The sequence below is a fragment of the Urtica dioica genome, chromosome 4, assembly GCF_054948205.1.
Source record: "Urtica dioica subsp. dioica isolate 48M chromosome 4, U.dioica_male_clone48M_v1_H2, whole genome shotgun sequence".
In the NCBI taxonomy this organism is placed as follows: domain Eukaryota; kingdom Viridiplantae; phylum Streptophyta; class Magnoliopsida; order Rosales; family Urticaceae; genus Urtica; species Urtica dioica.
Window position 1 is genome coordinate 7,509,107 of NC_142759.1, and position 13,062 is coordinate 7,522,168.

General features: G+C 33.9%; 2 protein-coding genes across 2 annotated transcripts; both read right to left on the reverse strand.

The window, feature by feature from the left end:
* Positions 1-205: 205 nt before the first annotated feature.
* LOC149399928 (nucleophosmin) lies at positions 206-2,516 on the reverse strand. The gene is made up of 7 exons (XM_089611619.1): positions 2,116-2,516; positions 1,902-2,012; positions 1,611-1,679; positions 1,351-1,482; positions 837-914; positions 621-755; positions 206-538 (listed from the first exon to the last, which is right to left on the reverse strand). Exons 1-7 carry the CDS (start codon positions 2,317-2,319, stop codon positions 347-349), a joined length of 921 nt encoding a protein of 306 aa, XP_089467745.1. The 5' UTR covers positions 2,320-2,516; the 3' UTR covers positions 206-346.
* Positions 2,517-4,556: 2,040 nt separating this feature from the next.
* Positions 4,557-7,506, reverse strand: PUR5 (phosphoribosylformylglycinamidine cyclo-ligase, chloroplast / phosphoribosyl-aminoimidazole synthetase / AIR synthase (PUR5)). Its single transcript, XM_089613177.1, has 8 exons — positions 7,111-7,506; positions 6,792-6,886; positions 6,610-6,711; positions 6,469-6,528; positions 6,124-6,296; positions 5,930-6,032; positions 5,658-5,816; positions 4,557-5,066 (listed from the first exon to the last, which is right to left on the reverse strand). The coding sequence occupies exons 1-8, from the start codon at positions 7,415-7,417 to the stop codon at positions 4,893-4,895; spliced, it is 1,173 nt and encodes a 390-aa protein (XP_089469303.1). The 5' UTR covers positions 7,418-7,506; the 3' UTR covers positions 4,557-4,892.
* Between the last annotated feature and the right edge of the window lie 5,556 nt (positions 7,507-13,062).

The following is a 13,062-nucleotide window of genomic DNA, read 5'->3' on the forward strand; positions in this document are numbered from 1 at the left end:
TATATTTTCTCTCTTTTTTTTTAATTGAAAATTTAATATTCGATCATATAAACTCTTTATTCAATCTAACTGATCTTTTTATGGACTTATTTTGCCGTCCCTTGAATTTGTGTGCATGTTTTAACTTGGAACAAACATAATTAAAATAGAATTATGATAAAAACATATATAAAAAAACAAACTTAGACGGCTCAGTGTCCTTGGATTTTTTTTTTTTTTTTTTTTTTTTTTAATTTCGTTCTTGTCACACGACAGCCTCTGATTTCTTTTTTAAATTCCTATTTTCTATCAAAAACCTAATTTGTTTAAGTAGAGCTCAAACAACGTGAACAAACTGGCTTCACCACTACAGCTCTTGCTTCTTTCCATTGGAGTTCTTCTTTGGACTTGCCTTGCTCACTCTTCTCCACCATTGCCGTGCGTGATTCGAGACTTTGTGTGCGTGCTTCTTCAGCGTCTCACCCGTCTTTTCGATCCCCATGGCAATCTTCTTTTTCCAGTCACCCTTCGAGCTCTCTTTCTCTCTCATGACTTTACCCTGTGAAGTAAAATTTTCAATGTCAAAAACAAGTTTTTTCCTCCCTTGATTATTCTATCTACCACTATCAATTTCTATTTACCAATTTTGAGGGAAAGCTTGTCTCTTCATCGTCATCATCGTCGTCATCGTCATCATCACCGTCTTCGCCAAAATTCTTTTTGTTCATTAGTTCTTCCCGGGAATACATTTTCATTCCTGGAGCTCCTGGCATACCCTGAAAGTTACAGTTCCCAGCCAATTTAGCACAATGCACAAAAAAAATTGTGCCGGGAACATTGAATGTTATTTTATATACCTGCATCGATTTCAATATCTTATCCATTTCAGCCTCTTTAGCTGGCTTGGCCAAAAAAGGTTCTCCGGGAGTCCTATCCTGCATAACAATCGAAAGCGACATTATTACCATTAATGATTACTCATTTTTTTTTCTTTCAAAATCTTTGTCCACAAGAACACTTCATTTTAATAAAACACTAGGGTGGTGATAACTTCCAACACAAAAACATCTGATAATGAAAGAACTTAAATAAATCTTCGACAATCACGACAATAGATATATATATATATATATATATATATATATATATATATATATATATATATATATTTGTTCTACATGTGGCAACTATTCTAGCCCAAAAATCAACTCTGAGCTCGGCACACTCTTGAGAATGTCTTTTTTTTTTTTTATGAGGATGAGAAAAAGGGCGTTTCAGAATATTCTATAGCGGAAAAACCGATCTATCTTCTTATCAATTCGTCGGACACACAGCGAAGCAACTTGGCATCGAAAAGAAGAGAGAAGTTACCTTAGGAACCGGTGGAGGCTTGGTTCTGCATGACTTAGTGAGGTCTTTGCAGAGATAATCAACCAACGAGTCGACCTGAGGCTGGGAACTATATAGATATTCGGCAACATCAGTATCGGAATATCCCATTACCTGTGTAGCGTTCGAAATCACAAAAAAACTTTTGGGGTTAATCCCACGAATTCGGTACATATTAGGTCTCGCAAGCAGTCAGCTCTCACACAAGTAAACCAGAGAAAAAGGGCTAAAAAATGTCTGACCTCTTGACAAGCTCGTTCGATTGTCTTGCATTCGGAGTTGCATTGTCCTTCAGTGCCTTGTTCCACCAGCTGAAAAAAGGAATCAGAATCTCACACGATTTTTTGGCACAACTAACAAAATCCACTGTTTTTTTATTCTGTCTTCTTCTTTCTTTTTAAGTTTTGGTTTTGCTTATTTGATGAAGAGCAAAACCAAAGAGAATCCAAGAGATCTGAATCTACATTAACAACTAGCAAAAGCCAAGGTTTGAATTTATCAAAATAGTAATGTAATTTTTTGTTTTGCCTTACCTCTAATCTATTGCCTTGTTCAACAATATCAATCTGCAAAATCCAATCCGCTTCTTCTTTCTTCAAATTACAAACATTCTCGGTGATCTCGATTATCTCGTACTCCGAGATCTAACAGCGAAAAGCCAAACAAAACCATCAATGAAGATTCAAAACCCACATACTCATATAGAAGGCTGAAGAATTCAAACAAAAACACATACAAATAAAATACCTTCTTGGGAGCGATCTTCGCTCGCTGCTTCTGGACTAGGCTGTGAAGTTGAGATGCGAGCTTTTCGCAGACCTGGCATTTTATGTACGGAATGTCTTCTTTCCTAGCTCCGCTCTCGGGCTTCTTAGCACAATCTGAAGTCTGTATACACGCTAACACCAATACTACAGAAAGTACTGCCAGTATTGCCTTCGGCTTTGCCATAGATCTCTCTTCTTTTTATTTCAAATACTCTGAACGATCGATCGTATATGCTTTGGGCTACAGATTTATATCAATGAACAAAATTATGTTTAAGTGCTAAGTGAGTATTCTCTGGGAGTTTCACCAAACCTTTTACTCATCCATTATTTTATCCTGATTGCCATTGCGTTCGAGTTTCACCAAACCTATTTTTGTGAGTTTTCAGTTATACGTGTTTCCTTGGATCTGATTGGCTGAAACTAGAAACAGTGGTTTAATATTATTGTGGGCCCAACGTTTTCAAGCGCATGCAAACGACAGAACAATAGTTAAGAACGACAGAGAAACGAATTCTCAAGTCTTATTAGCAATAGACGTCCAAAAGGTTGAGCAAAAATAAGTATATATATTTTTGAAAATTAAAATTAAACAAGACATTTTACCGAAACACAATATATATATGTTTTATTTAAAAAAAAAAAAAATTATCACAACTACTACTATCTTATAATTTTTTTTTTTTTTTTTTTTTTTTTTTTTTTTTTCACTAAAAGCATAATTTGACTAAATATATTATTAGGTCCAATGTACAAATTCAATTTTACTCTCAACCTTTTTATCGTTAGCATTTCACTCTCTTAAATGAATAAAGCATAATTTTTAAATACGACTGCCATTTATTTTCTCTGTTTTGAGTAAATACTTCCCAGTTTGTTAACATCTGTGAGTATATAATTATCTGTTTGTTGACATCAACAGTAGATATCAATTGTTGACATCTGTGAGTATATAGTTGGGAAAATATCACGAGTATCTCTTGTGTTTAATCGAAATGCGAGATTTATCCCCTCTATTTTTAGAAATATCAGACATATCCCTCCAGTTTAATATAAATGACATATACATCCCCTAAAAAATGTTATATTACAAATATCACCATTTTTGTTTATTTTTTACAAAAAAATAATTTGAAATCCCCTAAATACCCTTAATGAAATAATTTTTTTATCTTCTATTCTATATACAAAAAAATTAAATTAAAAAAATTTCTTTATAAAAAGTTAAGGTTTTTTTTTATATAAAAGAGAGATTTTGATTTTTTTTTTATTAAAATAGTAAATAAATATTTATTCTATTAAGTGTATTTTGAGGAGTTCAAAAATTGTTTTTGTAAAAAATAAACGAAAAGGGTGATATTTGTAATATAATATTTTTTGAGGGGATGTATATGTCATTTATATTAAACTGAAGGCATATGTCTGATATTTCTATAAATAGAGGGGATAAATCTTGCATTTCGATTAAACACGAGGGGTACCCTATATAGTTCTCTCTTTGCATAAAACTAGAGAAGTTAACTTCATACGGCATCATAATTTCGAAAGATCATTTCTCATGACACTGATCAGGTTCAACCCAAGTTTCACTGTGATTGAATAATCTCCGACAACACTGCGTACAAAAAATCAAAGGCAGAGTTATTATTTGTTGACTTTAGATGTCAACAATTGATGTCTATTATTGACATCTAAAGCCAACCAATAATGAACTTCGTTAAAAATCTTTAAATATACCGAACAAAACCGATCCTTTAAACAAGCTTTAAAAATGACTGAGAGCTTTTTAAACCACAATTTTTTTTTAAAAGGCACAAACGAACCTTGAGCTTTAGTTTGGATGATGATCTAGCGTCGGACCTTGGACGAAGCAAATGACTAAGCTTGGGTGAGATTTTCAGAGGGCGAGGATTTCAAAACTTGAACGAGGTTTCAGTTTGTGATTTCAATTTCAGACGATGATTTACGGGAGGGAGAGGGTTATTAAATGTATATATTAAATGCTCATTGAAGGAGAGTTATTAAATGTATATATTAAATGCTCATTATTAAAGAAGTTGATGTGAGATTGTAAGAAAAATTGTGGTTAGAGAGTAAAAATGGTTATAAATTAATCTCTCTCCAAAATTTATTAGTATATTTGATCAAATTATGCTTTTGGTTAGAAGTAGAAAAATATTATAAGATGGTAAAAGCTGTTTGGTAAAATTGTTATATACTAGAACAAATGGCTCCAGGCAGCTTTAATTCGTGATTTCGCGTTAACGACTCATTGCTTGAACATCCATTATTTGTAATTTACAGCGTAGAGTTGAAGGATGAAGGATTAGTGTGTTTGAATCTGACCAATTTTTTTTTTTTTTTTTATTTATCTATTTTAAATTCAATGCTGGCCATTTGTCCAATGCTATGCAGTGAGTATTAACAAAATTTGGTAACTTCGATAAGAATAGCACCTTAAGTGTTTATTTTGCTACAAGAGCCCTATATATTTCCAATAAATATATTATAAAACATGTCTTACTTCGAAGCAAACACTGATACAAAAGTTACAATTATAATGAAATCTACCACACTAAAAGAAAGGCTGAGCAACAAGAAAATTTCGAAGCACAGGGTAGACCTTAAATAAATAGATAGAAATTACGCAAAATTATCAGCATTTACGCTGCTAAGAAAATGGTAGACCTATTGCGAAGACCTAATAAATGGTCTTGTGAAGGACTTCACATTATAAAGAAAATTACGAGCAATAAATCAACTATAAGTCACACCTTCGCCGCTCACCACTTCACCGATTCGGTAAGCCTTGTCCGACCCTTGATTCGCGTGCTCAAGTATTGTTTGTGATGCCTCGGCGCTCACTACTAATACCATCCCGACTCCCATGTTGAACGTCCTCATCATCTCGCTATCTTCCACCCCTCCCGCCTAGTTTTTTAAATTCAATGACAGCAATCAATAACAGTATTAGATAACTTGACAAGCCTCCTATCAGATTCATGTATATTCGACGCAGGGATTAGCAAGGGAAAAGGAAGGAAGAGGCAAATCATTATTCTGTTAAGGGGAGTTACATGGACTAAAGATGCATCTCAAACCGGTCGGAAAAATTTGACCAGTTCATTTTAATCGTGGGGCAAAAGTAACCGGTACACCTAAAACTACTATTTTTTAAAAAAAAAAATTTAAATAAATTTTATCTGTTTTTAAGAACTTTTTTGTTGTTATTCTGGCTAACCAGGGAAACCAAAAAATTCACATTTGACATAGATTGAAGGAGAGAAAAAAGTTAATTATAATGTCAGTACAGAGGAGAATGTCATAGGTATCTAGTTATCTCATTTGACATTCGAAAACCTGCTGCTCGTATTCATTCTCATTACAATACAAAAGCTCTCTAGTTATCTCTCAATATTTATTTCAAAACAATGTTTATAGTACTAGATTGTGTCATAATTTTGTGGAGATGAGTGAACTATATTTCTTTTCTTGTTCCACAAAGGAAACTTGCTCGCTTACCTTTTGGATCCACTTGAAAACCGGTGGAACTTCCCAGGAGTCCTTGTAGATAAGAGCTCCGTGGCCTTTGGGAAAGACTCGGGGTATGTTGTCGGTGAAACCGCCCCCCGTTATATGGGCAATCCCCTTTATGCCTCCTTTGCTAATCAAATCCAGTACCTGATTTCAAAATAAAGAAAAGAAAAGATAGGATTGTAAGACATTTAGGGATGGATATTTAAACAGTAGGAATTAAATGAATAGGGACAAAGATGTAGAGAGCTGATCTTAACCCGCTTGACGTATATCACTGTCGGTGCCATCAGAGCTTCACCGAGTGTTATGGCTTCGCCGGGAAGTTGGTCCTTCAAAGATAGTCCGCTACGAGCCAACACCCTTTGGATATGCACGGGAAAAAAAAAAAAATTCAAAAGGACAATTTTGCGAGACAACTTTACTCATAAATTGTATCGAAAATAATCCCAACCTTCTCACGAGTGAGAAACCATTTGAATGGACCCCACTAGATGGCAAGCCAATGAGCACATCTCCAGCCACAATGTTTTTTCCATCGATAACCGATTCTTTATTCACGATGCCGACCGCAAAACCACTGAGATCGTACTCACCCTCTGCATAGAAATCCGGCATCTCTGCGGTCTGAAAAAAGGACTTGAAAATTCACTACGCCAAACCCAAGACATTGAAAATTCAAAACTATAAACTTCTTTTTTTTCCGTCCATATACAGAAAAGGGCACATTCAACGCCAATTAATTCAAACTTAAGAATAATCACACATACAATATTTCCACGTGGATCTATGTGATTACCTCTCCACCTAAGAGTGCACATTCCGATTGTTTGCAACCATCGACAATGCCTTTCAAAACCTACAGAAAAAAACTCCGTATCAGATTCCCACACCATCAAACTCATTCAAAGAAAGTTTTTTCATTACTCCACCTATGTACCTTCTCTGCTTGGTCAACATCGAGGTGACTTGTGGCAAAGTAATCAAGAAAGAACAACGGCTTTGCACCAGAAGTTATAATGTCGTTAACGCTCATCGCAACCTGGATTCAGGATGCAGATTATTAGCGAGCCAAACAAAAGCACATAAACAGAGATATATTTCACGTGTTCAAAATTTCACCAAGTCTATCCCAATAGTATCATGAATTCCGGTTTCGAATGCAAGCTTAAGTTTAGTCCCCACACCGTCTGTACCAGCAACTAGGTATTGATCCCCTGTTCTCCAAAAACAAAAAAAAATTAGACTAAACCCTAATTGCGAGAAATCGTTTAACCATTCAAGTGCTAAAAAACTAGTAGAAATTCAATTTCATGGCTCAGAACCTACAATCTCTTGGTACTTCAACATGAAAAAGTTTCCAAAAAGCTAATTGAGCAGCAATAAGCAGTAGGAAATAATGTTCAAAGCTTTGGCGAGTTGAGAAAGAATCCATGGATACCTAGAGGAAAAAGACCACCGAAACCACCGATTCCCGGAGCCATTTTGGCGATTCGGCGAACGAGCTCGGCTCCTGCATCTATGTCCACACCGGAGTCCTTGTAAGTGAGGCCATCTCCGTCGGAACTTCCCTTCGCCGCCGCGACCGTGCGCTGGGGGCGAAAGACAGAGAGTTTAGAGAACTTGGCTGCGAGATAAGAATAAGACATAGTGGATAGCCGTGTGAAAGTGGAACGGGGTTTGGAGGAAGACGTTGCTGCGGCGAAGGGTTGACAAAGGTCAGAGCTTGGCTTGAAGGTGGTGGCCATGGCGGAGAGAGAGAGAGAGAGTGAGAGTATGACTGAACGGCGCCGAGTAGGGGTTTTATGTTTCCTACTTCTTAACACAGGAACTTTTGTTTCTCTCCTACCTTTTTATTATTATTATTATTTTTAAATTTTTTATGTTACAGAGTTATTTTTAATTCTAATTATTTTTACATGTTTTTATCAAATATATATACGAACAAATATCTTATTATTATTAATTACATTTTATATACATATAATTATTACTTATAAATATTAATACATATTTTACCAAATATTTAATTCGCTTTCGTTATTTTAGAATAGTTTATCAAACACTCATCTATTTTTTAAAATAACAATTTTTTCATAAAACAGATCTAAAAATACTTTTTAAAAAAATAAAGCTACGTCAAACGCAGCTATTATATTATGTTGTAATTAGTTGCAAAAAAATAGAGAAGGCAAATTTGAAAAACTGAACAGAAATAGGGAGGGTAAATTTAAGCTACAAATATATATATATATATATATATATATATATATATAAAAATTGATAAAAATTGTAGTTCTAAAACATTCAGCAGGTAAATACTGACTATGATTGGTTTAGTTTATTAAGTTTGATTTTTAACTTTTTCTAAAAGCTAAATTATATCTAAGTGTTTGATAAAATTGATTTTTCTAAAAGTTAAAAAGTGAAGTTTTTTGTAGCTTTTGATTTTGGTTTGTACTTTCTCTCACCTAATTTTTTTTCTCTTACATTATCTTTTAATTCTAATCATCTTAATATGCTTTTATTAATTAATTTTTTCGAAGCGACCAAAATTTATAATTTAATTTTTACAATCTATAGACACCATTTTAAATATATTTTTTATATACAAAAATATATCTTCTTATTATTATTAATTACATTTTATATAAATAATTATTACTTAGAAATATCAATATATATTTTACCAAACACAAAGTCAACTTTTGCTAACAACTACAACTATTTTATAATAGTTTACCAAACATCTATCTGTTTTTGAAAACATCAGTTTTTCGTACAACAGATCTAAAAACACTTAAAAAAAAAAAAAAACTAAGTCAAACACAACCACTATCTTATTGGTCTCTATGTGACTCCGTCCATGATCGTTATGGATAAAATTTGTGCCCAACCAAAATTAACCTTAAAATTTATAGTCCAATTTCAATCATATTATTTTCAAGGATAGAAAGTACATAAATAGTATATTAAGGGTGCGACAATTAGTAAGTGTTTTATATTTTTTCAAGAATAATATTTTTTAAATTGTAAATAATTTTTCTCATAAATGAAATTATAAATAATAAATAATTTTTTTAAAAAAATTATAACATTAAAATAATAATTGTTTACAGCTTGAAAAATCTATCTTTACAATAAAAAATTATACACGTTATTTATATGATTAAATTTTAAAAAAAAATTACCATTAACAATTTTGATTTTTTAAGAGTATTTGGATCCAACAAAAATTGATTAGAAATTGAGCCCCACTCAAAATTGACCATTTGAAAATTTAGAATATTTAAAAAGATTTGATTAAAACGAAAAATGATTCGTCAAACAGGCCTCGCTCTCGGGCTTCATGACTATTTGACTGTGTAGTTATCTTGACTTGAAAGTCGTTTTTCTATGTCATTTTTCAAAGAGGGAAAAAATGATGTGTAAGAGGAATTTCATGAATAAAATATCTATGTTGGCAAAATACCAACTGAAAATAAAATTACAACCAATAGATAATAGTTTATCTTTTTTAAAAATAAAATATAAATGAAAAATACTAACTTATAGCTTTATCAATCTAAATTTTTAAAATGTGTACAAGTATTCTATCACCATTTTTTATTTATCTAACTGATTGCAAAATAAAAAAATATAAACTTCTTCATATTTAAAAGTGAATCAAAGTGTTAGTATACATATATATACATTACTACAAAAATATAAAGTGATACTTATTACACATATGTAAATATATTAGCCCTTATTAAATGTTATTATATTTTGCCACTCCATCACTTTTTAACTTATTTACTAAATGTTTGGCTCCCGCAAAGCGCGGGCATTCAAACTCTTTATGAACTAATTTATAGGTACTTAAAAAAAAATACAATTGACTTTGTGGCACGTGGAATTCGTGGTGGCATTTTAGATGATAAATATTTATCAATTCAGTGCTCATCCCATGAGGAGGACCTCTTAGATCTGAATCCTATTTTAAACTTGCATATTTAATCTTGTTAAGTTTGCCTTTCTATTCGGTCATCAAACTCTAAAGTCTTCTTAACACAACTATTTTATTATATTGATAAACACACAACCATAAAAAAAAAAAAACTCCACAGTTCAGATATGCTAATCAGAGAATAAAATCTCCCAAACGTTACAGAAAGCTTCGACGATGACGCCATGGTAGCGCGTGAAATTCAGAGTCAAAAGGCAGCGAAGAAGCTCCTCCAACTCCGCCACGTCATACATGTGCTTCTCCATTATCATCTCCAACATCGACCTCTTGAAATCCTCGTACGGATCGTCGGATTTCTTCACCACAACCACGCTCTCCCTCAACTTCGAGAACCTTCTAGAAGAACCCAGTAGGACCAAACTGTCGTCGTCTGTTCCGAGGGAAAGCTCCGAGCTCGAATCACAGCCGTCCGATGCTCGCGGCGTCAAGCCGGGGAAAATTATGTCAAAGGCCTTAGGATTGACCGGCGATGACGTGTACTTTGCCGGTTTGGGGTCGATAGGCAGAGAAGAAGGGCTATTTAGGCGACAGAACTGAATTGAAGGAATATTAATGCGAGGGAGTTTCAGCTTGAAGCGTTTATTGCCCATCTAGAAATTACAGGAATGTATAGATTACTATGATTATAGGAAATAAAAATAGAAATCCAAATGAAAATATATAAAAATTGGGCAAGCGTATATACGGCCGAGTTTTGTGTATGATATCACTTTCCCGTTGGAAACTGCGTTGGAATAGGTCCAATAACGGTACGATTGGAAATGAATGCATACACGATATGGTAAATTTCTTCATCATGCAAACTGGAGAAGAGTGTTCTATATTTTATGGCTAACTGTTGATAGACGTGAATCTGGATAAATGTTTTTACACATTTTTTTTAATCTCATTTGAGGAATGGAATTAGCGCGTGGGGCAAAATGTGAGCACCTATTTCAAACTTGATTTTTCTGCAAGACTTTTGGTAAATTAAGTTTTTTAACTGGTGGTGGTATCTAATGAAGAGGGATGAACAAATCTAATTACAGGAATACATTTGTGTGCATTACCTGAATGAACGACACAAGTAAGAAAAAAACGACATTATTGTTACAATATGATATTAGTAGTTTGATATTTATATTTTTTTTTGTATTTTTTTAAATAATGGTAGGTTTTTATGTCTTTATTTTTAAATATTTTATTATATTAACACTAAAAATGAACATCATTTTTTTAAGCAAACTTAGAAAATTGAACAATAATTTGCCAGCAAACTTAGAATGGAACATAAAAAACTACCACTTGAAACGGAACCCGGATCCTCAGTCTCTTTTTGGTGTCTCCCGTGGTGCCTCTCCAATCAAAATAGGTCATGTAATCATTTTATTGAATTAATAATTTATATTTATTTAAAAATAAATTAAAATAATTAAAGAGATTTGTAAGTAAATAGCCATTTTACAAGGGATAGCTTAAATTACTAGCCAAACTATTAACAAATTCGGGGAAATAGCCCACGCTGATTGGAGTTGCCCAAAATACCCTTTTGCCCAATTCATCTATTTTTCTCGATTGATCTCTGCCGCCACAAAACTCTAATCGAAACTGTCATCCAATTTAAAGGCTCATGTCTTCGCCGAAAAAACCACCGCCAGAGCTCCGTCTCTGCGGATTAGAACGTCATCGACTGTGAAGAGAACTCCGATTTCAGATGGGAGAAGAGTGAAATCGGACGAAAATCCACGTGTCGGTCTCCGCCGTGATCGTGACGGCGACGGAGGAGGACGTTGGTCCTCAATCTCCCTCTTCTTCGGCAACGAAGTTCAAGAACAAGAAGTCCATGGTTGAGAAAGCAGAGACGATGACCAGAGCTCTCGACGAGGCGGTTCCGCTGAGCCGCTTCGGATCCACGAGGCGATGAGGTATTCTCTCCTCGTCGAAAGAAACAGAGTCCGACCGGTCCTTTGCCTCTTCGCCGATTGAGACGCGGCGCCGCCGGAGTTTCCGGTGGCGGCGACGATGGAAGGCTCGGCGTGACGAAGGAGCCACTCGATGGTCTCGCTGTCGGAGCGGTGGCCTAGATCGCGCGCGAGCTGGAAGATCCTCGCGGCGCACATCGCCGGCATTCTCACGCGCCGCCATCGGCCGTCGACTTTGGTGTGCCGGTCGCAGGAGGTCGACAGTGGAGATCGCTTCCTGATCGCGACGGCGAGCTGAGGATTCTTTGAAGGAACGGCTATGGAGGCGGAGGAGTTTGTTACGGCACAGAGATATGCAAAGGAAATGATATAGAACCCACACTTGGGCAGTAGTGCGTGGGACCCACCCCAGTCACATGAATTCACATGTTTTTTATTTTCACATAATTCATAAAATATACTAAATTAAATTATCTTGCGGTGCAGATATTCTTTTTTAACAGACAATGAGATGTTTAATTTATAATTTTCTGTTAGATTAATTAGAAAATGTTATGATTAATTTGTAAATGTATCTAATAAGATTTACTGTCGTTCTTGTTATGGTTAATAAGATTTACTGTTATTTTTGTTACAGTTAATAAAATTTATTATTGCTCTTGTTACAGTAAATAAGATTTATTATTGTTCTTGTTACGGTAAATAATATTTACTTTTGTTCTTGTTACAGTAAATAAGATTTATTATTGTTCTTTTTACGGTAAATAATATTTACTTTTGTTCTTGTTATGGTAAATAAGATTTATTGTTGTTTTTGTTACGGTAAATGAGATTTACAGTTGTTCTTATTACGGTAAATAAGATTTACTATTTTCTTGTTACGGTAAATAAGATTTACTATTATTCTTGTTACGACAAATATGTAGTTTTTGTTATTGTTAATTAGATTTATTAATTTTTTTTTTGTTATGGATGATATTATTTACTATGATATTTACTATGATAGTTAATAATATTAACCGAAGGGTATTATTGGAATATTAGAATGTTGTCATGATAAATTGGCTATTTTCCTAAATATATTAATAGTTGAGCTATAATTTTAAAGTAGGGGTGTTATTTTGACTAGTCCCTTAACCGGCCCAAAATTAAATTGAATTATTTTGATTGGAGGGATATGAAAGGAGACACAAAAAAGAGACAAAGGATTTGGATTTTTAAAGGAACCCGGATCCTCTATCTCATTTTGATGTCTCCCGTTGTGTCTCTCCAATCAAAATAGGTCATGTCATCATTTTATTTAATTAAAAATTTATATTTATTTAAAAATAAATCAAAATGATTAAATTGAATTATTTTGATTGGAAAGACACGAAATGAGACACAAAAAAAGATACCGATGATCTAAATTTTAAAGGAACCTGGATCCTTTGTCTCCTTTTAGTGTCTCATGTGGGTGTGGCGTCTCTCCAATCAAAATAAG